A 27,285-nucleotide genomic window follows, 5' to 3' on the forward strand; every position below is an offset into this window, starting at 1 on the left:
GATACCATGCACACAGCAGGACTCTGAACCTGTGCCTTCTGGTGACCGCTCTGCCAGTTTAGCAAAGCTCACAGACCCTTCCCTCAGAGGAAAGCTTTGAAGACATAAAATACAAAGGACTGAAAAGGAAAACAATTGCATCTAAAACTTGAAAAACTCTGGGATATGAACAACGACAAAAAAGTCTGTGATATCTGATAAGTGCTTCTTTATTAAAGAAATAAAAGATCTAAATAAATAAAATAAGACAGATTCCATAACACTGTATGCCACAACACTGAGCCTTCCACACGTCCATTTCACCTATAATAAAAACAGCTCTACCCAACTGTAACATGAAATAAAAGATCTATCAGCACATTTAACAACAAATGCAACTTCATGGCAGTGATGAACAAAGGCAGTAATTCAAAGTATCTGCTTCCACTGAAGCATGACATGAAAATATCTGTGATTTCTACTGGTGACAATATCACAGGTTCTGCTAATACCACTGTGCCTATGTGTGTCTATGTTCATAATTAAAGGAAATGCTGCATTTCAGTTAGAAGTTAATAAAAATAAAAGTGTAATTTTTTTGCCCCTTTATAAGTGCATGGAACCCCTAAATCCTCTCTACAGACCCTTTAGGGGTCGCAGGACCTTAGTGAGAGAGCTCCGCTCTCCAGGGTCCTGTATTTAAGAGTTAACACCTGATCGTTCAATTAACAGATATTTAGGAAATAGCTATGTTGCTCTAACTACAGGAACCACAGAAGAAGATACAGAATTAAGTTAAGGCTTGGAGGCAAGCATGCTCTAAGAACTTACAGAATCTCTGCTCAATGTTTATTTTGGTTCTTTCAGTTTTATCATAAGTTGTATTATCTACTAACAGGATTTCTTCTTTTTTCTTAACTGTATAACTAAAAACAAAGCAAAAAAACAAAAAAGACACTCTCTCTCTGTTCAAGTCTACTGTTTGTGTGTTTTGAGATGGAATTTCATTCTTGTTGCCCAGGCTGGAGTACAATGGCATGATCTCGGCTCACCACAACCTCCACCTCCCAGGTTCAAGTGATGCTCCTGCCTCAGCTTCCCAAGTAGCTGGGATTACAGGCATCTGCCACCATGCCTGGCTAATTTTTGTATTTTTAGTAGAGATGGGGTTTCTCCATGTTGGTCAGGCTGGTCTCAAACTCCCCACCTCAGGTGATTCGCCCGCCTCGGCCTCCCAAAGAGCTGGGATTATAGGTGTGAGCCGCCACGCCTGGCCTCAAGTCTACTGTTAAACAGATTTTAGAAACTGTGGCTCAGTGTAATGGAGTAAACACTGAGCCTTTCACACATCCATTTCACCTATAATAAAACCAGCCCTACCCAACTGTAGGCATTTTACAGGAATGAAATGAGGCAATTTGCGTCAATGTTCTCTGAAAATTGTGTGGTGTTGCCCATGGATGGTCTTCCAATTACACTGTAAATGTCAGTGATTAATCAAAGTGTGAATGGTGCCAAGTGCAGTGGCTCACACCTGATTTCCTAGCACTTTGGGAGGCTGAAGCAGGAGGATTGTTTGAGGCCTGGAGTTTGACACCAGCCTGGGCAACATAGGGAGACTCCATCTCTCCAAAAAAAAATTAAAAATTAGCTGGACGTGGTGGTACGTGGTACATACATGTAGTCCTAGCTACTCAGGAAGCTGAGGTGGGAGGGTTGCTTGGGACCAGGAAGTCAAAGCTGCAGTAAGCCATATGTGCACCACTGCACCCCAGCCTGGGCAACACAGCAAAACCTTGTCTCAAAAAAAAAAAAAAAGTGTGTGAGTGGGACCCAGGAGACTCCTGTGAGAGAAGTGGCCATGATAGCTACTGCAGAATCACAAGAGGGTCTCCTGAGGAAAGGTAAGTAACACAGAGAGATTTCCCAGAAAATAATTCTGTTACAAACTCTACTATTCTCTTGTGAATTTCTTTGCAGACGTCTACAGTCTGAAAAAAGCAAATACAAAATCTACCAAGGAGGTTACTGTAGACTCAGTTTTCCATACAATACCACATATCTCCTTGGTGGTACAGACGTCGTGAATCAACAAAATGACTTGCTAAGAGCCTCCTATATGCTACAAGACACACTAGAAATTCTAAAGCTTCAACTTCAATATGAGTACAAGTCTAACATGCTTCATATCTACCCTGGTGTGGATTATTCTATTATTATCCATATTGAAACTGATTATCTGCAGTATTCACAAAGACTCTGTAGAGTTTATGGGTCAAGGTAAGCAAAACTTTTTTCTTATTAATATCTAATAAAGAGAACCTGAAAACATCCCTAGATACCCCCTAAAGGAGAAACTTGTAGTACTAATTTGTTTATTACAAATAACCTCACAAATGCAAGAAAATTGGAGAGATCAGCCTGCATTAGTAAAAATAATTACAAGAAATCTTTAAAGATGTGACATAACTTGAACCAAGTTATCTGCAGGTAGGAGGATTGCTATACTTTTTTTTAAGTGACACAGTGATACATAGATATGTAAATTATTGGCTGCCATAAGTTTTTAAAGAGTGAAATTACTTCTAAAAAGGCACATTTTGAATAAATATCAGAATCATAAAGCATTCATTTTTTAAATTATCCTTTTTTTTCAAGTCTGCAATATCAAGCTTCATACCCTGGCCATCATGACCACACTGAAAACACTCACCTAGTTTACTGCTCACCCTACCAGGTATCAGCTCTGCAGCCCATCAGCATGACTGGTTTGCTGCTGCAGCGATATTTGGACTCTCCAAATATCCAGCTTAGTGAGCTTTCACACAAGAGCCTTGGTACACAAGCCTTGGTACACATATTTTGCTATGTCACATAAATGAGAAGCCTGGATATTCCCAATATCTTTGGTTTTAAATTTAGACAAACTCCTTCCCAGTGAATTTCTAAGGATTTGTATTTTTGGTAAGAAACAGAAATAGGAACATTTTCAAATTCTTCTGTACAGTCAAAACAAAAATTTGGCTCCCACCTATAATCCCAGCACTTCGGGAGGCCAAGGTGGGTGGCTTAAGGTCAAGAGTGGTCAGGTTGGTCAGCCTGGCCAACATGATGAAACCCTGTCTCTACTAAAAATACAAAAATTAGCCGGGCATGGTGGTGCACGCCTGTAGCCCCAGCTACTCGGGAGGCTGAGGCAGGAGAATTGTTTGAACCCAGGAGGCAGAGGTTGCAGTGAGCTGAGATCGCACCATTGCATTCCAACCTGGGCAAGAGAGCCAGACTCCATCTCAAAAAAATAAATACATAAAAAGTTGGTTCAAATGAAAATCTTACTTGGTCCTCACTCCTCTAAAATTTCTATTCAGAACATTTAAAATTGGGACATTTTGTGCAGTTAACCCCTACAGCTGCATTTCTTTGACCACCTTTCCAGAGGTGGCAAGCCACAGCACAGGGTAGCCAGTACAAGATCTTATTTGGGGCCATGGCTAAGAAGACCTGGTCATGATACTGCCATCACAACACACATGGACAACTACTTACGGAAGTATTTTAGCGTCTCTTCAATTTGCTCGGTTGTGAGGTCAATGTTGGCATCTGGAGAAATGAGAGGTGTATGGAGCCAGTCGTCGTGGTCATAACCGTAGATGGTGTCAGCTCTTAACTTATAATGGGGCAGCTGCTCCTCCAGCAGGCTAATGATCTCGACTTCCGGAAGATCGGTGCTGTTGCACACATCTAAAGACAAGACAACCAAGAAATGAGAGCCCAGAAATGGCTATGGTCTTGCTGTTAGTTAACTAAACTTGTAGCCTGCGGCAGATATCTTCGGTTATTTATCTACAGCACGAAGAAGCTAGACAAGGCTATATCAGGAGTCTTTTTCCAATTTAAATTCTATTCTCAAAACGTTGAATTGTGCATGCTTATGGCCAAGACCTACCCAAAAGTTTCCTGCTGTTTAGTGTCCACTATTTAGGAAGAAAAGCCAAAAATTTTGAGCTTTTATCATCTGAGTTAAGTCTTTCCTCCAACCCTTTCTCTGGTCATTCTCCTTCAAGCGTCAGCCAAACCAGTATTAATTTCACCAATATGCCTAACTTCTTCATGCCACTGTTTTACCATTGAAGCTATCCTCCCATCTAGAATTTTGCCTTCATTTAATTTATTCATTCATCTGTTCATTCATCCACACTTCCTTCCTTCCATCCATCCATCCATTTGAATCCTGAGTACCAGGGGCATAGGAGACACAGTGATGAACACCAGAGTCACGGTCTTGCCCTTGAAACACTTATATCCTTATGGGGCATCCAGCAATTACACCAATAGGTGCCCATCCTTTAAAGAACAGCTTGGTGTTTTGAGCACACCACGCAGAATTAATCTCTCTTACCCTTTCTATACTGATGTGCCATTTTGTCAGAACCTCAGTTAGTACACTTATGAAGTGTCTTGTGGGTATTTCAGTATCTGACTCATCTTGTTGGGAGAGGGCAAACTTCCATGCACAGCTACCCTTGATCTACCACCTGTACCCCACAGCTCTTGGCCCAGGCTGTGCTCAGGGCGTGCATATTAATGCCTGTGACGGAGAACCAATTCACACAAAGCACATTAATGCAGGCCTTTAAATTGCAAACATGACAACATGGCAAACATAACCAGGATATGTACCCTACTTCTCTATCCTAGTGCTTACTCATCAAAGCAGAACACAGAGACTGAATTAAATAAGTGCTAATGGGTAAGTGATAATTATCTATCAACTAATTCTGGCATCATCCACTATATCAGCCCATTTGCATAAGGCATTCCCTATGATGGGAAACAGCCCATGGGAGCAGCAGTGGTTTTGTCAACCCATAAATAAACCAAGTGCCTGTGGTGCACACAACTAGACAGGAGAGGAGAGTTAACTTGGTATTTTGTTCTAGGAATGAGTTTTCAACAAAGAAAAATTATTCAAAAGATAAGAATATTACTGAGGTTGATTCTTTTTTTTTTTTCTTTTTTAAGACAGTGTCTCACTCTGTTGCCCAGGCTGGAATGCAGTGGCACAATCTTGGCTCACTGCAGCCTTGACCTCCTGGCCTCAAGCATTCCTCCCACCTTGGCCTCCTGAGTAGCCAGGACCACTGATGTGCACCACCAAACCCAGCTAATTTTATTTTTTGTAGAGACAACGTCTCCCTACGTTGCCCAGGTGGGTCTCGAACTCCTGGGCTCACGCAATCCTCCTGCCTTGGCCCCACAAAGTGCTGGGATTACAGGCATGAGAAATCTTGCTGGGCCTGAGGTCAATTCTTATCAAAGTCATAGTACCATGTTCTTGCTTTGAAGTAGAAAACAAAAATGAGAACCTGGATCAAGTGGAGGACCAAACTCACTCTTCAGTCTCCATCCCTCTCCAAGATGTTAGAAGGGGCAGAGGAGAGAAAAAAAAGAAAAATACTTGTGATAAGTAAAACCACACAACAGCAGGGAAAATAAAGAGGACATGCTGAGGACAAACCAAAAGTATGAGGTATTCCTAAACATGGTAAGATAAAATTAAAGGAGAAAGGCCCAGTCTTACACAGGAGCATGCACTCACACATGCGTGCATGTCTGCACACACACAGGAAATGACTGGTGCAGTCAGTGGGAGTAGATCCTGGGGTGCTCCACATGGGAGGCTACTGTCACAGGGAGCAGGAAGGGCCAGGGGCAGGGATTCACTGCAGAACCAAAGCAGGAACAGCAGGGAGGACCAGTCCCTTCCCTTTTCCCTCTGCTTGAGCCAAGGCCAGGAAGGCAGAAAGGCAGTAACTGTGGGGCCTGTACACACTCAGGTAGAACATGGAACACCTCTGCCTGAAGAAGGGCAATGCCAGAGACTTTGTGTCAAATAAGAAGGCCATTCAACAGGTGAAAAAAATATGGATTGTGAGAAAAGAGAATGTAGAGTTATGACTCATCACCCTTTGGGCAGGAGCCCACTGAAAACACCTGTCAGCACCCACCCCTCCCGCAGCGTCCTACCATTCCATACTAACTGCTCTCCCTCAATTCAATATGCAAAGCTTTGCCATAGAGCATTGCTACTGAGGGAGTCAGCATGGTTTTCCAAAATGCCAAGGAAAGGGTTAAAAATGAGAAAGTGAGGACATTCAGAATTTTAGTTGGAGCTTTAGTCCTGGAGGGGGGACTAAATCTCACTGTTGGGACTTCTCTGCCTCGTGGGGGAAATGTCACAGCAAGCATACTTGGTATTTCAGCCAGCCAAATACAAGGCCAGACTTGCTCTGTCACTTTGCAAAGCTCTGCTGGGAACAGAAGTTATGTCCTCCCCCAGGCAGAGCAATAGCCCAGCCTCAAGGCAGAAGATTTCTCATATTTCTTCCCATCTCCCACTAGCAATAAACCACCATCCAAAGGCTTAAGATGGGCCCATAATAAGCAAATATTTCCTCTTCTCACTATCAAGTAACGAGTGAGTTCCCATGAAGTTCATCTCTGGGAAAGACCTCATAGCCATAAAATGCCACCACGTAACTGAGGGAACATGGGGTCAAACAGGTCAAGCATCTCTTGGCTAAACATGGATCTGGTCAAATTGTCTCCATAGCAGCTCCACAAAAGGCAGTGCCAGCCTATCCCTAGTAGAACAGGCAGGGAACCAACACATTCCCGCATGACACACCCACACAACAGGCTGAAATCATCTGGTGTCAATGCTGTTTGGTGGTGGGGAAGGCAACAGACTCCAGGAAAAAAAAAAAAAAGTCCCTTCTAAGAAATCTAAGAATGTTTCACTTATGAGCATGCTTCCAGTTGCTCAAAAGTTGAGACTTGACCTGTCTTTCCATGTTTCCAGGGCTGAAGGTCAACCTATTTACAGTGTGGGTCCTTGTGCCCATGTGATATCTTTTTCCTTAAAGCATATGACCAGTGAGATAAAGTATCAAAAGGTAAGGCTATGACAAAATGCCTTTTTAAAAAACTCTGGCCCAGGCACAGTGGCTCACACCTGTAATCCCAGCACTTTGGGAGGCCGAGGCAGGCGGATCATGAGGTCAGGAGATCGAGACCATCCTGGCTAACACGGTGAAACCCCATCTCTACTAAAAATACAAAAAATTAGCCAGGCGTGGTGGTGGGCGCCTATAGTCCCAGCTACTAGGGAAGCTGAGGCAGGAGAATGGTGTGAACCCGGGAGGTGGAGCTTGCAGTGAGCCGAGACTGCGCCACTGCACTCCAGCCTGGGCAACGGAGCGAGACTCTGTCTCAAAAAAATAAAAAAAGAATTCCCCAGGAATGCTTTCACCATGCCAAACATCAAGCCAGAGCATCGTCTCACCCTCCCAGCAACCCGGCACACAGATTTGCCTGTTATTACAGATCGGTAAGCTGGGATGCACGAGGGCTGTGGGACATCTTATTGGTCAAGTTGATTCAGCTAAGCAGCAGATCAGGCAGGAGCAGCCTCAGCTGTTCCACCAAAAGCTGTGATCTTCCCTCCAACACCTGCTACCCAGCTCCTAGGAGGGTGCACTTGAAATGCTGGGGAATTCCCAGGATGTCATCATCAGAAAGTTTTTGTTCTAAACAGGTGGAAGACTTCATACATGTGGTAGGCATGTAAAATGAAACATACTCACAAATTAGGGAGGTGTTGGAATAATTTTCCCCTTCAAAGCACAGGAAGCAGAGGCAAGAATTTACTAACTTGTCTGCAGAACCACGGAGGGTCAGGGGCCTGTGTAGGACAGGAGCTTATTCAAGTTCCTGCTGTGAATGGACACTGCCGGCCCACCCTGGAGGAAACGAACCCTTTATGCTCGCTGTGGTCACCATTTCCCCACAGTTGTAATTCACATTAGTAACAAGCTATAAAAATGTGTTCTCAAATAAGTCTCAAATGAAGGGCATCAATTTCCTGACCAATCCCAGAGCCCAAAGGTCCATGGCTTCAGGTAGATATGCAATAACAACAGCCCAAAATCCCACCGACCCCCAGCCTGTCAAACCATCAAAAGGCCAGGCTCAACCATATCAGTGGAGGCCTACCCCTCGGCATCCCCTCCTTGCCCAGTTACTGTAATGCCCCATGGTGGCTGGCCAAATTGTGGCTGGTGCCATTCCTGGAAAAGAGCTTTTTATTTATTTATTGTTTGTTTGTTTGTTTGTTTTAAATAGAGATGGAATCTCACTGTGCTGACCAGGCTGGTCTCGAACTCCTGGCCTCAAATGACCCTCCCATCTCAGTCTCTCAAAGAGCTTTTTAAATCATACTATTATTCTTCTTTAAAAACCTCCCAGCTCCCTATAAAGTGCTTCATCATTCTGCCTCTAAATTTCTATGGGAGAGGCTACTGAGTGTTTCCCAGTATGCAATTGCCACTTCTTCCTTTTGGTCATGCAACCCCCCGCAAGATGTGGCTGGGCCCACGGCCAACCAGCTAAAAACTGTGTTTCCCAGCTTTCCCTGCAGTAAGGTGTATCCACATGCCTGGTTACCAGGACATAAGAGAACTTCCAAGTCATGCCCTTTCCGTCGGTCCAGTTGCAGAGTTGGCCTGGTGCTGGAGCCATGCTCAGCTGAATTAGTAAAGGCAATGCCCAGGAAATGACCAGAGCTACCTCAGCTGCCTGAAACACCCTGGTGGAGAGAGAGCTCCTGGACCTCCTTCCACTTGGACTTTTAAAAGTAAAAGAAACAACTACCTTATTGAGGCCACAGTTCCAATTACTTTGGTCTCTGTTAAAGCAGCTAACTCAACACCTGAACAGCCTTTCTTACCAAGCCCAGCCTCTGCTATTTTCTCCAATTTCCCTTCACTTAAGGCATACCAACTTCTCACCATTTTCCAAACACATTTTTTTCACAAATCTGAGTTTTTAGATCAGCTGTTTTAGCTCCCTAGAATGCCCTTCATTGCCTAGCAAACTCCATCTTAAAATATCATTCAAATGTCACTCCGTATTGCAAAGCCTCCCTTAACCTCTTTTCTCTGGCTTCCACAGTTCTCAGTACGTAAATGATTTCACTACGATGTTAGAAGTGTATTCTCCGTGGCTCTTCCCTACTAATTGTGAGCCCCACAAGAGAAAAGGCTTTGAATTATCCACCTTACCTTCAGCCCAGCCCTTACTACTTTGCCAGGCAACAGTAAGTGTGAGATGAGTGATGGAACAAGGGAAGGAGACAGCAGCAGCCAGTGGCAGGTCTAGTCTGTGAATCCCCTGCCTACCCAGAACAGACACATGGCCAGCTTGCAGCATGAGGCAGGTGGAGCCATCTAGTGTCAAGGTCTTTTCAAACCCACCTCAGTATCGCCCTAGGTCTTCATCCAGCATAAAGGAAAGTCCCATGGGATAGTAAATGTCCCCTCAATTGCTCAGCAGATGTCAATCCAATACCTACCATTCTTATGGCACCACTTTGAAAGTAAAATAACCTAAAAGGACTCTTTACCTCTTCAGAGGTATAACCCTTCCTAGGTTTTTTCCAAGGCATAAGATTTGGAATGGACCCTCCTACCCAGGATGTGGGCTTCAGTTAGGGCCACCAGGGAGTGAAGAAAGCGTGCTGGGGCCTGCTTGGCACCTGGAAGGTGTGGAGCTGTAGAAGCAGCTGTATCCATTCTCCACCTGACTGGGGCTAGATCCTCACCTGCAGAGAGCGGCTAAGAGAAGGCTCCTCCGTCTAGGGATTTGCACTGATTCTCAGGTGACATGCCAGCTTCACAAAACCTGCCAGGTGCCTGAGACAATGCTTACATTTTACAGCAAAGGCAATAGCTCTAAATTAGCGTCCAACATTTAACACTCAGAGAACCTCATGTAAAAATACAGATCTCAGCGGGGTGCAGTGGCTCACACCTGTAATCCCAGCACTTTGGGAGGCCAAGACGGGCAGACCACTTGAGGTCAGGAGTTCAAAACCAGCCTGGCCAACATGGTGAACCTCCGTTTCTACTAAAAATAAAAAATAAAAATAAAAAAATTAGCTGGTCATGATGGTAGACACCTGTAATCCCAGCTACTTGGGAGGCTGAAGCAGGAAGAACTGCTTGAACCCGGGAGGCGGAGGTTGCAGTGAGCCAAGATCACACCACTGCACTCCAGCCTGGGCGACGGAGTGAAACTCCGTCTAAAAACAATAAAAATACACCACTTTGGGAGGCCAAGGTGGGCGGATCACAAGGTCAGGAGATCGAGACCATCCTGGCCAATATGGTGAAACCCTGTCTCTACTAAAAATACAAAAATTCGCTGGGCGTGGCAGCACGTGCCTGTAATCCCAACTACTCAGGAGGCTAAGGCAGGAGAATCGCTTGAACCCAGGAGGCAGAGGTTGGGCAGTGAGCTGAGATCGGGCCACTGCACTCCAGCCTGGTGACAGAGCTAGATTCAGTCTCAAAAAAAAAAAAAAAAAAAAGAAGAAATACAGATCTCTGGCCTCTCAGAAGAAGTCAGCCTATCTAGGATCAAGGGACCTCCTCCTCCACAGAGGAGTTAAATGCTCTGAGTGGCCACCTCCAGAGAGGGAGTGCGATCATTCTAACAGGGTTTCTGGGCCTCGTGCCCACACGCGGGAGCTTGAGGGCTCTAAGCCCAGGAGAACAGAGACCTGAGTAGCTGCAAGGTGAGCAGAATGTGCAGAAGAGCTGTCTAGAAGGAAAGTAGCCCTAGACACTCACCCGGTTGGCAGGAGATCTGAGAAAACAGCAAGGGGAGAGGGAAGAATAAAAGACAGGAGAGAGAAAGAGGAAAAACCTAGTGAGAGAAAGCTCAAGCAAAAGCAATGGAGGAGAGAGGAACAGGAGAGGGGGGAAAGGAATGCCAGAAAGAGGCAATGGCAAGCAACCAGCACCACAACTGCCACCTGCTGGAAGAAGCCGAGAGGCCCTGGGTGCCGGCCAGGAGCACGGTTTCAAGAGTTTGGAGAAAGGACTCCCAGCCTTGGTTCTGCCCCCTCGACTTCATCCTATCACTCTGGCAAATCACATCTTCATATGCCTGGGACTCAGTTTCTTCATCTGTAGAGCAAAGGTGCGTGGCTGCAGAAAAGCTTTCTTCATACCCTAAATTTCTCTGAGTGGTGACAGCAAGAGTTGCACATTCTGAGGGCTGTGTCTGGGGGCAGCCGCCACTCACAGCACTTCCCGGTGACGCCCCCTGGTCCTCAACGTGCTAACTCTACCCAAGAGACCAGGGATCTGTATTTTTATGAGAGTCCCTGATTTCTAAATGTTGAATACTGAGGGCCAGATTAAACATGCATGCCTCCAGTCTACATACTGGGACTTCCATCCTGGCGCCGCACTCTGGGACTTCAGAGAATGCTACAGACCCCATTAAAGGTGACAAAGAACAAGAAAAGGGACATTCACTCATCAAATAATGGCCACCGTACAGAGGTCCATCTTTTTTATTTTTTTCCTCCCTGTCCCTCTCCCACTCCATTTCTTTACCCACCAACTTTCCACTTGGCCATCAGAGAGGTGGGTGCAGAGCATGACCCCTGGCTATGCTTGGGGAGGCGTTCTGGCTAGAGGCAATAAGCCTCTCTCATGACACATTACCCATGGCAGTGACTGCAAACCCACAGCACTGTTTTAATGACTTCACAAGACAACACTCCTCACCTACTCAGCCACTTGGAAACCATTCTGTACAGACTTGGAAACAATTCCATTTTCTTAAAATTATAAGGATTAAAAGGCAGGAATAAAGACTCATACACAGGCCACACTGGTGCTGGAGATGTATGTGATACTTTGTAAGTGGTATCTGACAGACAACCTTCTAGAAAATTCCTATCAAGGGACCATGCAGTTTAGAGCTTTAGCTGAACATCTTCAGAGATTCAGTCTTAGTAATTACTTTCCATACCACAAAAGTTGTGATTCCACAAATTACAAAGAGGACATTAGAGCTAAAACCTACTGGCGCAACCTCCTCATTGAATGGAAAAGGACACTGTTCAAGCTGAGGAGGTGGCCAAATGTCACAGAGCAAACCAGCAGCAGACTCGAGATGGGTGCCTGGCCTGCGGCAGGTCCCACCATGCAAGGGGCCTCGGGATGTAGCAACAGCACCTCCAGATGCTGATACGCTTTCCGTTGTTTGCCCAGCACCCAGAACCCTGCCTAGTAACCAGTAAGTGTTCAATAAATGTTTGCTGAACAACGCAAAGCACTTGTATCTATTACTGCCTTTCATTTACTCTCACAAGCCAGCAGGCAGTGCAGGATGAGGGTTGGGAACACATTTCATAAAGGAGGAGACCTAAATCTAAAAGACAGAAGGGGAAACTGAGGCCCTGCAAGGTTCAGAGACATGGGGGAAGTCTCAAGGCTAAGCAGTGGCAGAAATGGAAGCAAGACCTCCGACTCCACCCTGGCTCACACCCCCGCCACAAAGGGACAAGGGACAGGTCCAAGTCTTCCTTTTCTGCCTCTCTCCCCACTGAGGGACAGCTCACTTGCTGTGAACAGCAAAGGGGATCTCCAGAAGAGAGAAGGACAAGCAGAGAAACCTCATAGAATGGGAAAGGAAAGACAAACTATGCTTCAGAGACAGGAACGAAAACCAACACTGCGGAGTTCTCTAGAATGCCGTGGCCTTAATTACCAACAAAAGAAACACTTTCTAAGAAAATGGACACAAAATTACACAGTTGAATTCCACATAGCCTGGTGTCAGCTACCGAGTTACCATCTACTCACACATACATGCACCAGCCCTGGTGACACATACCGCCAAAGAAGCAGTCGCACAGAAACGGCCAATCCAGCCAAGTCAGCCGTGTTTGGAAACACGGTGTCCGATGTGAGGCTAAAGGGCAACTGAATGTGGTGCATTCTACTTGGGCATGCCAGTTTGTTGCACAACAAGAAAGGACAAGAAGGGCAGGGCAAAGGAAAGGGAGGAAGGATCCTGTTATGGAGGCCCCAAAATGCCACAAATTAAAAAAAAAAAAAAACAGGCGATAATTACAGTACACGTTATTAGTGTTAGATTGATTCTAATATTAAAACACAACGCAAAAATTGTACAGAAATTTATTTTAAACATAAAAGTTAACGTGTATAAGTTCGGCCCAGAGTTAAATCTCCAGGAAAATACTCAAAAAAATGGACTGTTACTGTCGATTTGAACTTGTTTTGCTAGGAAATAAAAAGATAAAATACTTTCGATCTCCAAAAGTCTTTATAACTTCTCTTAAAAGCATATATTGGCTGGGCACAGTGGCTCACACCTGTAATCCTAGCACTTTGGTAAGCGGAGGTGGGCAGATTACTTGAGGCTAGGAGTTCAAGACCAGCCTGGCCAACATGGCAAAACCCCATCTTCACAAAAAATACAAAAATTAGCCAGGCGTGGTGGCACACGCCAGTAATCACAGCTACTTGGGAGGCTGACGTATGAAAATCACTTGAACCCAGGAGGCAGAAGTTGCAGTGAGCTGAGATCGCACGATTGCACTCCCGCCTGGGCAACAGAGGGAGACTCTGTCTCAAAAAAAAAAAAAAAATTAAGTATGTTACATGCTACAATTATTAAATAACCAAGGGAAGATTATTTTACATGAAAATATCCAGTGCCGTACGAATGTAGTGCTCACAACTGAACTAGTGTTTAGACAGATGGAGCTGCTGTAAATTGGAATAACACTTGCAGTAAACAGTTTGACAGTATGTTTAGAGAACCAAAAATGTGTCCATGATCCTTAAACCAGTAATTACACCTAGGATTAAATCTAAGAAAGGAATAAAAACAATCTAAAGTGTAAAATTCATAAGCATGTTTATGGTACACGTGACAAAGTTAAAAACATGCATAACCAGGTTCCTCAAAAAGTCAAACACAATTACCATATGCTGCAGCAATTTCACTTCAGCAAATTCCTGCCACTGCTTATATCTCAAAAGAAGTGAAGGTGGGAACTCAAACAGATATTTATACACCCATGTTCTTAGTAGCATAGATAAAAACAATCCTAACACCCATCAGCAGATGAATGGATAAACAAAATGTGTAGATACATTGGAGTATTATTCAGCCATAGTAAGCAATGAAGTACTGATATCGCTGCAACATGGTGAACCTTGAAAATATTATGCTAAGTGAAAGAAGCCGGCCTCAAAAGACCACATATTGAATGATTCCATTGGTATGAAATGTCCAGAACAGGTAAGTCCACAGAGACAGAAAGCAGATTAGTGCTTTTGCCTTTGCCTCCCAAAGTGATGGGATTACAGGCATGAGCCACCGCTCCTGACCTTTTTAATTTTTCTTTTTTCTTTTTTTTTTTTTTTTGAGATGGAGTCTCACTCTGTCGCCCAGGCTGGAGTGCAGTGGTGCAATCTCGGCTCACTGCAACCTCCACCTCCCAGGTTCAAGTGATTCTTGTGCCTCAGCCTCCCAAGTAGCTGACCCAGCTGATTTTTGTATTTATAGTAGAGACGGGGTTTTGCCATGTTGGCCAGGCTGGTCTCGAACTCTTGAACCCAGGAGGTGGAGGTTGCAGTGAGCCAAGATCGTGCCATTGCACTCCAGCCTGGGCAACAGAGTAAGACTCCGTCTCAAAAAAAAAAAAAAACAAAAAGTAAGAACTGAGGAGAGGGATTAGATTACCATTAGGTTCATGGAATTCCTCTTCCCAAACTCTCCTTGGAGTCTTAGTACACTCTGGAGTAGGGGCTACTTTTTGACCAGAGAAGACACACACCTGGTACAGAAAAGTGCTTTGAAAACCAGTCTCCTGAAAAGGGGATAGGCTCAGGAAGTATGAAAACTCTTTTCTAGGTTTGAAAAAAAAAAAAAAAGATGCCAGCCCACAGCATCTTTCAAAAGTGTTGGCAAATTTCATACTTATCCCTGTAAAATACTATATAAGGTGTCAAAATTTGGCATAGGGGTTACAGAACTATAAACCCAGCCCAAAACAGAATGATCTTCGTGTAATTTTTAATAAATAAGACATTAATATGAGTTTAATCAAAATAGATGCATTTTGAATTTAGTAAGATTACCATAACTAGGGCTGGGCGCAGTGGCTCACACCTATTATCCCAGCACTTTGGGAGGCCTAGGTGGGAGGATCATGAGGTCAGGAGATCGAGACCATTCTGGCTAACACAGTGAAACCCCATCTCCACTAAACATACAAAAAATTAGCCGGGCATGGTAGTGGGCGCCTGTAGTCCCAGCTATTCGGGAGGCTGAGACAGGGTAATGGCATGAACCCAGGAGGCGGAGCTTGCAGTAAGCCGAGATTGTGCCACCACGCTCCAGCCTGGGCAACAGAGTGAGACTCCATCTCAAAAAAAAAAAAAAAAAAAAAAAAAAAAAGATTATCATAACTTCTAATCCTGTGGCTTTAGGCAGTCTAGTCCACGGACAATAAGGAGGTTTGTTTTGGGAAAGGACTGGTATCGTCTTTGTTTCAAAGCTAAACTATCAGTTCCTCCTAAAGTTAGTTCTACCTGTGTCCAGGAATGAATAAGGACAGCTTGGAGGTTAAGAGCAAGATGGAGTCAGTTGGGTCAAATCTTTTTTCACTGTCTGATTTTCTGGGTTCACAGCTCCTTCTGGGCCTTCTGTCTGGAACACTTTTCCCTTCCCTGCCAACCACCCCTTTGCCCTCTGATCCCAGATGGAGTGACTTCTTCAGGGCCACCTCCCTAGATAGGTGGGCTAAGTTACCCCCTTGGCACCTGGCATTTTCCACCCATCACAATTTGTAGTCACTAATTTAGTGATTGATTACCAGCAGTCTCTGTCATTGGACTACACAGCTCCAAGAGGGCAAGGACAGGGTCTGCTCAGGGCCAGAGCAGACACTCAATAAATGCTGCAGAATGGAATGAGCAGCCAATCTGGTTCTTCACAAGCCCTGCAGTGCCCTGCACTGGGAAAATCGACCCTCACAAACACACAGCAGAGCAGCCAGGACCTTCACTGAACACCTGTGGGATACCTGGGGCTGTTGCCAAAATGATGCCTTTCTCCTGGTCATAAAAATGCACAAGGCAAGACTTGCTTTTCTGTCTTCTACTCCTCTATTCCTTCCTGGGCCACAAAAAGCTTGGTTGTCAAATGGCAAAGCTCACACCCCACCTATAAAAGGCAAGGGGCTCAGCCAGGACAACCAAATTCAACACATGAAGTTGAATTGGGCAAGGGAAGTCAGAATAGTGTGAACGTTTACAACCCTCAACGGGAAAAAGCCCTTCAGCTCTTATGCTGCAAAGGCAGGAGGAACCCTTTCAGTACTACTTCATAGGAACTTAAAAAGCTGTGTGTAGGACTCCATCCCCAGAGAGGAGCACCCCAGCCTTGCATGGCTCTCAGCTTGCAGGGGGCTGTACTTTCTCCTGTGCCCACCTTAGCAGAAGCCCCAGAAGCCCAGATCCATCAACCCCCACCCCCAACACACACACACACATACACACACCACAGCCTTTCCCTCTATTGTTTGTGTGGCTCCAGCCACAGCCGGGAACTGCCTGTCTGGACTATTCAAGTTATCCCCACATGGACAGTTTTTATAAGTGTTCTGGTTACAGAGTTGCATTACTCCTGGTATTTTTAGTGTCCAATTTTGCAACACACACAAGGTTTTTTTTTTATATATATACTTTAAGTTCTAGGGTACATGTGCACAATGTGCAGGTTTGCTACATGTGTATACATGTGCCATGTTGGTGTGCTGCACCCATTAACTCGTCATTACATTAGGTATATCTCCTAATGCTATCCCTCCCCCCTCCCCTTACCCCATGACAGGCCCCGGTGTGTGATGTTCCCCACCCTGTGTCCAAGTGTTCTCATTGTTCAATTCCCACCTATGAGTGAGAACATGCGGTGTTTGGTTTTCTGTCCTTGTGATAGTTTGCTGAGAATGATGGTTTCCAGCTTCATCCACGTCCCTACAAAGGACATGAACTCATCCTTTTTACGGCTGCGTAGTATTCCATGGTGTATATGTGCCACATTTTCTTAATCCAGTCTATCATTGGTGGGCATTTGGGTTGGTTCCAAGTCTTTGCCATTGTGAATAGTGTCGCAATAAACATACGTGTGCATGAACACACACAATGTTTTCAGGAACAAATACATAGTTAGAGTAAGAATGCCTGTGTAAAGTTTAATTTTGCACACTCAAAGTGATCAGTCATTTTCCTTACAGTTCTAGCCTTTATACCATGCTTAGGATGGCCTTTCCCATCTCAGGATTAGTAAAATATCCAGTAATATTTTCCTCTAGCACTTTTATGGTTGAATTTTTAACATTATATCTTTTCTTTCTTACTATTTTGACTGCTGTTTGCTGAGCAGGGCTAATTCACAGGCAGTGTGCCTAGGGTAGCAGCCAACATTACATCCTTGAATCACCTTTTGAACCATCTGGATTTTATTGGGTTTGATGGAGATATGTAGGGATCCAGCTGCACTTTCTTATAATGATAACAAACACATCAATAATAATGGTAAACACTTATGGAATGCTACCATAAGCACTTATAAGCATTTACATCCATTAACTCATTTAATCCTCCTAACAGTCCTAACATTTATCCCCGTTTGACAGAAGAATGAATACACTACAGCACAGAGAAGTTGAATACTTAGACCCACATCCCATAGCTTGTAAATAGTGAACTGGTTTTCTAACAGAGCCTGAACTGGGACCTCAAAATCCTAACCACCACCCACGCCTGCCTCTGGCCCCAAAGATCCTGACCTCACTGATTAAACAATCCCTCCTTATAACTCCTCTTTCTCTAAATTTTCTCCTAGCCCAACTTCCAGTCTTTTGCATACTTTGAGAATTTCTTAAGCAAAGCACATAGATAAAGCTTCACTTTTTGACCCATTCTGAGACTTTGCCTTCAAACAGGAGCATTATGGTCAAATTGGGTAAGACTCATCTTACTACTGTCATGCCTCTTGGTGGTTCAACTTCTGGAGGTTTCATCACTTTGCTGTTTTTTGCATTGTAGAGTATGTGCCACCAGATTCTTTTTTCTTCTAGTGATTTAGAACAGAGCTTCCACAAGCAGTGCTGGGAATGGAGGGTGCCAGGTAGTGTCCGGGGTGACCATCAGCTAAGAATTACTTCCATCATTTACCCATCGTGCTATGCAAATACCATTGTTTTCTTGTCAGGGTCATGATGTGGGTTAGGTTAGTGAATGCTAATGTTGAATGTCTGAATCTTTTTCTTTTTTTAAAGGCAGGGTCTCACTCCTGTCACCCACGCTAGAGTGCAATGATACGATCACAGCTCACTGCAGCCTCAACTTCCTAGGCTCAGGTGATTCTCCCACCTCAGCTTCCCAAGTAGCTAGGACTACAGGCAGGCAGCACCACACTTGGCTAATTTTTTGTATTTTTAGTGAAGATGGGGTTTCCTCATGTTGCCCAGGCTGGTCTTGAACTCCTAGCTCAAGGGATCCACTTCACTTGGCCTCCCAAAGTGCTGGGATTACAGGCTTGAGCCACTGCCCCCAGCCTGCATCATATTTTTAATTATAGTCAAGGAGACATGGTAGACACTACTAGTGGCCATCCACTATCCATACTCTTCTTAGTATCAAAGCTCTGAACCCCATGGAAAAACTGCATTTCTTAGCCTCTCCTGCAGCAAAATGAGACTACAAGGCTAAGTGTTGGCCAATGAGATAAAAGCAGTGGTGTGTGAGCCTTTCTCAAAGGCTGCCTTCCCTACATCCTGGAATTCAGACATGATGGCTGGAGCTTCAGCAGCCTTCTTAGATGTGATGTGACCTTAAGGATGGAAACCACATCTAGTATGGTAGAACTGAATGACAGGAAGAGCATGGGACCTTGGGGACAGCAGGGCTGCACCAGTACTGCGCAGTCTCCCTCTGAACTTCTTATACTTCAGAGAAAAATAAATTCTGTAACGTGAAGCCACTGTTCTATACAGCCAAACTTAATCCTTACTGATACAGATAGTTACCTTTAAAGGTACTATCTGTACAGGCTAAGAGGTTAACAGGCCAAGAGGTTACAGGCTAAGAGGTTAACCTGTATTTTCCTAATTATCCACAGCAAAAACAGAATAATCTATTTGCACTTAATCTCAACCATCTCCCTCCAACCTCTTGGGTTTTACTGTTCTAATATGGGAGTTCAGATGAAGTTTCCTGTTTTTAAATAATTAATTTTTCTTTTTTTTTTTTTTAAACAAGTCTTGCTCTGTCGCCAGGCTGGAGTGCAGTAGCACAATCTTGGCTCACTAAAACCTCCACCTCCCGGGTTCAAGCGATTCCCCTGCCTCAGCCTTCCAAGTAACTGGGACTACAGGTGCGCGCCACCATGCCAGGCTAATTTTTGTTATTTAGTAGAGAGAGGGTTTCATCATGTTGGCCAGGATGATCTCAATCTCCTGACCTCATGATCCACCCGCCTTGGCCTCCCAAAGTGCTGGGATTACAGGCATGAGGCACTGCGCCCGGCCCAAATAACTGATTTCTTAGACTTGCTTTCTGTTGTCCAAAAACATTTTTACCCAATTTTATGATTAGACTCTCCAAGGCTTTCAAGGTAGCCTGAGCAGCTGCCAGAGTTCAAGGCCCACATCCCTCCCCCTGTCCTGCCTGTCCTGTCTTCCCCTTCAAAGGTGGCTCTAACTAGGGGACAAGCGAAGTTAGTTAGCAATCAAGGGGTAAATTCTGGAAAAGTTAAGTGCCACATTAGGAAAACTTATTTTATTAATAGTACAAAATCTCACGAACTCACAATGCCAACTGTGCCTCTACCATTCAATGCATTCATCTGTTTTATTGTTAATCTAAATTATTTCCTGAACAGGAAATTCTGTTTAAAAATGAACAATGGTTCTTTTTCAAAACACCAGATGAGATCATCTGGATATTAAAAGATTTCAAACTCATCCAAAAAATATTAGTCTGACAATATGCAGTTAAGGAAAACAAATAAACCCTGACAGTAAAATGATTCCACATTTACTTGAACCAATTTTCCAATGAACACAAACATAAATTCGAAATGTGGAAAATTCCAAAGGACAACTTACAAAGCAGAATACAAATAAATAAATACAACATTATAATTTTAAAAAGTAATTATTCAGGTGATAGAGTCACTATACACAAGACTCCAGTGCACACAGTGTCTATTTTGTTATTATTATATTTTTATTTTTTATTTTAAATAAAGAAGAGGTCTCACTACGTTGCCCAGGCTGGTCTCAAACTCTTCTTGTTGAATCAATCCCTTTACCATTATGTAATGGCCTTCTTTGTCTCTTTTCATCTTTGGTGGTTTAAAGTCTGTTTTATCAGAGACAAGGATTGCAACCCCTGCTTTTTTTTTTGTTTTCCATTTGCTTGGTAGATCTTCCTCCATCCCTTTATTTTGAGCCTATGTGTGTCTCTGCATGTGAGATGGGTTTCCTGAATACAGCACACTGATGAGTCTTGACTCTTGATCCAATTTGCCAGTCTGTGTCTTTTATTTGGGGCATTTAGCCCATTTACATTTAAGGTTAATATTGTTATGTGTGAATTTGATCCTGTCATTATGATGTTAGCTGGTTATTTTGCTCGTTAGTTGATGCAGTTTCCTCCTAGCATCAGTGGTCTTTACAATTTGGCATGTTTTTCCAGTGGCTGGTACCAGTTGTTCCTCTCCATGTTATAGTGCTTCCTTCAGGAGCTCTTGTAAGGCAGGCCTCGTGGTGACAAAATCTCTCAGCACTTGTTTGTCTGTAAAGGATTTTATTCCTCCTTCACTTATGAAGCTTAGTTTGGCTGGATGTGAAATTCTGGGTTGAAAATTCTTTTCTTTAAGAATGTTCAATACTGGCCCCCACTCTCTTCTGGCTTGTAGAGTTTCTGCCAAGAGATCTGCTGTTAGTCTGATGGGCTTCCCTTTGTGGGTAACCCGACCTTTCACTCTGGCTGCCCTTAACATTTTTTCCTTCATTTCAACTTTGGTGAATCTGACAATTGTGTCTTGGAGTTGCTCTTCTTGAGGAGTATCTTTGTGGCGTTCTCTGTGTTTCCTGAATCTGAATGCTGGCCTGCCTCGCTAGGTTGGGGAAGTTCTCCTGGATAATATCCTGAAGAGTGTTTTCCAACTTGGTTCCATTCTCCCCATCACTTTCAGGTACACCAATCACACGTAGATTTGGTCTTTTCACATAGTCCCATATTTCTTGGAGGCTTTGTTCGTTTCTTTTTACTCTTTTTTCTCTAAACTTCTCTTCTTGCTTCATTTCGTTCATTTGATCTTCAATCACTGATACCCTTACTTCCAGTTGATCAAATCGGCTACTGAAGCTTGTGCATGCGTCACATAGTTCTCGTGCCATGGTTTTCAGCTCCATCAAGTCATTTAAGGTCTTCTCTACACTGTTTATTCTAGTTAGCCATTTGTCTAATCTTTTTTTAAGGTTTTTAGCTTCATTGCGATGGGTTTGAATGTCCTCCTTTAGCTCGGAGAAGTTTGATCATCTGAAGCCTTCTTCTCTCAACTTGTCAAAGTCATCCTCCGTCCAGCTTTGTTCCGTTGCTGGCGAGGAGCTGCATTCCCTTGGGGGAGAAGAGGCGCTTGCATTTTTAGAATTTTCAGCTTTTCTGCTCTGGTTTCTCCCCATCTTTGTGGTTTTATCTACCTGTGGTCTTTGATGATGGTGATGTACAGATGGGGTTTTGGTGTAGATGTGCTTTCTGTTTGTTAGTTTTCCTTCTAACAGTCAGGACCCTCAGCTGCAGGTCTGTTGGAGTTTTCTGGAGGTCCACTCCAGACCCTGTTTGCCTGGGTATCACCAGCAGAGGCTGCAGAACAGCAAATATTGCAGGATGGCAGACATTGCTGCCCAATCCTTCCTCTGGACGCTTCATCTCCAAGGGGCACCCGGCTGTATGAGGTGTCAGTCAGCCCCTACTGGGAGGTGCCTCCCAGTTAGGCTACTTGGGGGTCAGAGACCCACTTGAGGAGGCAGTCTGTCCGTTCTCAGATTTCAAACTCCATGCTGGGAGAACCGCTACTCTCTTCAAAGCTGTCAGACAGGGACATTTAAGTCTGCAGAAGTTTCTGCTGCCTTTTGTTCAGCTATGCCCTGCCCCCAGAGGTGGAAGTCTACAGAGGCAGGCAGGCCTACTTGAGCTGCGGTAGGCTCCACCCAGTTCAAGCTTCCCAGCCGTTTTGTTTACCTACTCAAGCCTCAGCAATGGCAGGTGCCCCTCTCCCAGCCTCGCTGACACCTTGCAGTTCAATCTCAGACTGCTGTGCTAGCAGTGAGTGAGGCTCCGTGAGCATGGGACCCTCCGAGCCAGGCACAGGATATAATCTCCTGGTGTGCCGTTTGCTAAGACCGTTGGAAAAGTGCAGTATCAGGGTGGGAGTGTTCCGATTTTCCAGGTACCATCTGTCATGGCTTCCCTTTGCTAGGAAACGGAATTCCCCAACCCCTTGCGCTTTCCGGGTGAGGCGATGCCCTGCCCTGCTCCGTGGGCTGCACCCACTGTCTGACAAACTGCAGTGAGATGAACCTGGTACCTCAGTTGGAAATGCAGAAATCACCCATCTTCTGCATCACTCACACTGGGAGCTGCAGACTGGAGCTGTTCCTATTCGACCATGTTGGAACCACTCCTCCTGAATCTGGTCTCAAACTCTTGAGCTCAGGTGATCCTCCCACCTCTGCCTCCCAAAGTGCTGGGATCACAGACGCGAGCCCAGCCATAAAATGTCTGTTGAGTGTACACTCGAATAGCATCGATGACCACTCAAGAAAGATCCCCCACCACCACTCTCCAAGGTTAGGGGAAAGCCTGTCGGAATCAAGAACAATGACAGTAGAAATCAAGAGAGTTTTGAAAGTGTATTAAGAATACATGGCCAGGCACAGTGACTCACGCCTGTAATCCAAGCACTTTGGGAGGCTGAGGCAAGCAGATCACTTGAGGTCAGGAGTTTGAGACTAGCCTGGCCAACCCAGCAAAGCCCTGTCTCTACTAAGAAAAAAAATAAAAAAATTAGCTGAGCATGGTGGCACACACCTGCAATCCCAGCTACTCAGGAGGCTGAGGCAGGAGAATCTCTTGAACCTGGGAGGCACAGATTGCAGTGAGCCAAGATCACGCCACTGCACTTCAGCCTGGGGGACAGAGGGAGACTTCATCTCAAAAAAAAAAAAAGAACGCAGCCACACTGTGGGAGATGTGAGGAGACTGAGGGATGATTGCTAAAGCGAAAGGAGCTTTTTGGGTGGTGAATGAAAATGTTCTGAAATTGAACAGATTCACCAACTGAACTGCTGATGATTGCACAACCTCACGAACATACTAAAAACCACCAAATTATACACTTTATATGGATGAACTGTATGAAGCATGAATTATATCTCAATGAAGCTGTTACAAGAAAAAATGTAACCACAAGAAATGTGAAAGTAAGTCCTGCTGAGCACACGTACTGATAGGGGCAGGAAGCAGAGAACTCTCCTAGGCAGATAGGGGAGGTTCCCTGGAGAACTTCCGACCTGCCAAGGTCATTGTGCACAGGGGGCTTGCCTAAACATGCCAGCAGTGAAAAATTCAGTCCCTTAACACATGCACAGTAAGGGAAATAAATCAATGTGGAATGGCTCAGACTAGGGGCTCGCACACACACTGGAAGGTCAGGGTAGAGCCGCCAGAAACTCACACCTTATACAAATAGGGAACACAGCCCCATCAGCAGATAGAGAAGCCCTTGTATTCAACTGTGAAGGGAGAACCAGCAACCTGCTTTCAGGACCCCTCTCTTTGAGTGTCCATGTGCCTACTTCTCCCTAGTCATGAGACAAGAACCTTGACTTTGCTGGGCTAATGAGCAAAACATCTGGCATCAGTACCATACCCTTAACACATCAGCAAATCTCTGGAAAGTAGAAGATATCACAAAAGATAACTCTGAATCCATGAGAAGGATTAAATTGCCTTCCACATCAACTGTTTGGAAAACCCAAGGTAAAAGAAGCTTCTAATACCTTTAAGAGACATTTCTTCTGAAGATAGGGTAAGGTAGGTAAAATGAGATTTTGGCTGGGCACGGTGGCTTATGCCTGTAATCCCAGCACTTTGGGAGGCCAAGGCAGGTGGATCACTGGAGGTCAGGAGTTCAAGACCAGCCTGGCCAACATGGTAAAACCCCGTCTCTACTAAAAATACAAAAATTAGCCAGGCATGGTGGTGTGCACCTGTAATCCCAGCTACTCGGGAGGGTGAGGCAGGAGAATCGCTTGAACCTGGGAGGCGGAAGTTGCAGTGAGCTGAGATGGCACCACTACACTCCAGCCTAGGTGATACAGTGAGACTCCATCTCAAAAAATAAATAAATAAGTACGTGATATTTCATACTTAAGAACAATAAGCTTTGGTTGCCTGGATTTTCAATGACCTGAAACAACTGCTTACGGCTTAATAACGCTGAGTAAATAGGTGGAGGATTGCTGGACTCACCAACAGCTCTTTGAATGCTATTTGGCTTCCCAACTAAAAAGAGGTGGTTCTCTCTTACCGTTAAGTTGGTGCCATGATAGAGGTCATTCCTTGAAGGTCTAGGCCAGGAGTCTGCAAACTATGGCTTAAGGGGAAACCCAGCCCTCTGCTATTTTTATAAAGAAAAGTGTTTCCGAAACACAGCCACACCTGTTCCTCTAGGGAATGTCTATGGCTGCTTTATGTGCTGCAACAGCAGGGACAAGCAGTTGAGACGGAGACATTCTGACCTGCAAACCTAAAAGATTTACTCTCTGGCCCTTTACAGGAGTTTGCCAACTCCTGCTCTAGGCCGTAAGAGTCATGTCCTTCCCCTCCTCAAGCAGGGCTAATAGAAGAAGCCAATAATTCAGAGGTGACTGGCACCACGAGGCTTTCCTGAAAGCAACTAATGTACCTCGGCCATTCAGTGCCACTCCTGTCACCTAAGAATATTCTAAATTCTAAGCTGTTCACTTTGTCCACAATTCTTCCTGCATCCTTCCTGAATCACTCTTGCTATGGTTCACTATTTGCCCAATATGGGCAAAATATTTCACAACTCTGTGACTTCAGGCTGAGCCACATGACTCGCTGTGGCCGGCATAACTCCATGTCCAGTGGGAGGCTCTGCGCATGCCTGTGTGGCGTGGTTGGGCCTGTCCTCTTGAGCTCTTGTTCTCTGCCCAGAGGAGAACATGTCCCTAGGTAGGTCCCAACTTTGTGGCCCAAATCCCCAAATAAGAGACAAACAAAGCCAATCCTCAGGTGACCCATGTCTGTGAGCAAGAAATAAATGTTGTAGGAACCACTAGGATTTGGAGGCTGTTAGCACTCCTACAGCAACATATGACTAATACACAGCTAATTTAAAGTCCTGTAAAGTGGGCCGGGAGCGGTGCCTCACACCTGTAATCCCAGCACTTTGGGAGGCTGAGGCGGGTGGATCACCTGAGGTCAGGAGTTCGAGACCAGCCTGGCCAACATGATGAAACCCCGTCTCTACTAAATATACAAAAAAATTAGCCAGGTGTGGTGGCAGGTGCCTGTAATCCCAGCTACTGGGGAGGCTGAGGCAGGAGAATCACTTGAACCCAGCAGACAGAGGTCGCAGTGAGCCGAGACTGTGCCATTGCACTCCAGCCTGGGCAACAAGAACAAAACTCTGTCTCAAAATAAATAAATAAAGTCTTGTAAAGTACAATCACTGACAGCTCGAATAAAGTTCACTACATGGGAATGAAATTACACCCTCATCAGAATCTCCTTACATGAGTCCACGCAAGAAAAACATGGCCACACTTGGCTATAATGACACCGTCCCTTACAAAAACCACTTCTGGAATTTGTTCCAGTAAACAGAGTGGATGGGAAGAGAATAAAGGTAGATGGAACAAGGCAGGAGAAAGGATGAGATGGGAGAAGATTTCTTTTCTTCTACACAACTTAAGTCACCTGCCTTACCTGTCACCATTTTTTTATTTAAGAAAGACAAGGTCTCTTGCTCTGTCATCCAGGCTGGAGTGCAGTGGCACAATCATGGCGCACTGTGGCCTCTACACCCTGGGCTCAAGTGATCCTCCCACCTCAGCCTCCCAAGTAGCTGGGACTACAGGGCATGCACCACCACACCGGCTAAGCTTTGTATTTTTTGTAGAGATGGGGGTCTCACTATGTTGCCTAGGCTGGCTTCAAACTCCTTGGCTCAAGCGATTCTCCTGCCTCGGCCTCCCAAAGTGCTGGAATTACAGGCGTCAGCCACTGGCCCTAACCCTGGCAGTCTCTTCCTACAATTAACTCTTACCCTTTCCTTCATTCCAAAAGTTGCAAAAAACCTGGCTCCTGTTGCTAGTGCACCTCTGGCCCACTAGGTGGTGCTGCATCCTCACCTGGACAGGCCCATTCTTTACCACACATCCCAGGCCCATTCTTTACCACACATCCCAGGCAGCCTGAATTCAAATTAAAGGCAAAGGAAGAGACACTGGGCACAGAAAACTTCCAGGCCCTGTCACAAAGTCAGCTTTGCCTCTTCTCATTTCTACTCACATAAATAGGGAGAAACAACGTTAAAATAGCACTGGGCAATGAGTTCAAACCTGCAGGTATGACGACCTGAATGGTCTATGGTCAGGATTTTTCAAAGCTGAACAAAAGAGCATAATTATATTTATCAGATAAGCTGAAACCGAACATGTTGGTTTGGGAAAGAGAACAGAATTCCTACTAAGAGAAGAATGTCAGGGTCCCTCAGCATGACTCTCCCTCTCTGTGTGGCTGGGGTTTGAAGGAGAGGTCCCTGGCCACATGCTTAGCTCACCGTCATCTTCCCAACCATTTCCATCTCTCCCACTAAGAAGGTTCAGTTTGTTCCAAGCAAATGTTCCATCATTAGGTCAAAATCAAACTAGGGTTCAAACCCCCTGGAAGGTCAAGATCAGGGTCTTGCTCTGAGCTGCCACACTCAGGTCTGGAGTTGGTGCCGGCATCCTCTGGCTCCTTGGGCCACCTCCCCTTCTCATTTTCTCCCATCTGCCTTTAAAAATCCTTGCTCGCTTGAGACTCAGGCCATCCAGCTGGGTCACCCCCTGCCTATGCCCACTAGTCCACCCATCAGCAACTCCGCCCCAGTAGAGGTGGGCGGCCATCATCTCCACAGAGTGCAGCCACTCATCCAGGCTGCTGCTGCCACCCCTACACCTGACACCACCTGACTCCCCAGCTCTCAAGTCTGGGACCTCCATGGCCCTCCTATCACATGCCACTTCTGCCAGCCACACCCGGG

At 45.1% G+C, this 27,285-nt stretch overlaps 1 protein-coding gene across 8 annotated transcripts in view; it reads right to left on the minus strand.

Moving 5' to 3' along the window:
* Positions 1-27,285, minus strand: part of TRAK1 (trafficking kinesin protein 1) — a 214,972-nt gene that overhangs the window by 100,567 nt on the left and 87,120 nt on the right. For 7 of the 8 annotated variants that reach the window (XM_030812060.1, XM_030812059.1, XM_030812061.1 and 4 more), the window contains one exon: positions 3,526-3,720. Coding sequence is in view for 3 of the 8 variants with exons in the window: in XM_030812055.1 (XP_030667915.1) it covers positions 3,526-3,720 (195 nt within the window). In the remaining 5 variants the exon portion in view is untranslated. Of the gene's footprint in view, positions 1-3,525; positions 3,721-5,345; positions 5,366-27,285 lie in introns of those variants that run through there. The other variant, XM_030812063.1, reaches the window with a different exon arrangement.

Source organism: Nomascus leucogenys, chromosome 4 (assembly GCF_006542625.1).
Source record: "Nomascus leucogenys isolate Asia chromosome 4, Asia_NLE_v1, whole genome shotgun sequence".
NCBI lineage: Eukaryota > Metazoa > Chordata > Mammalia > Primates > Hylobatidae > Nomascus > Nomascus leucogenys.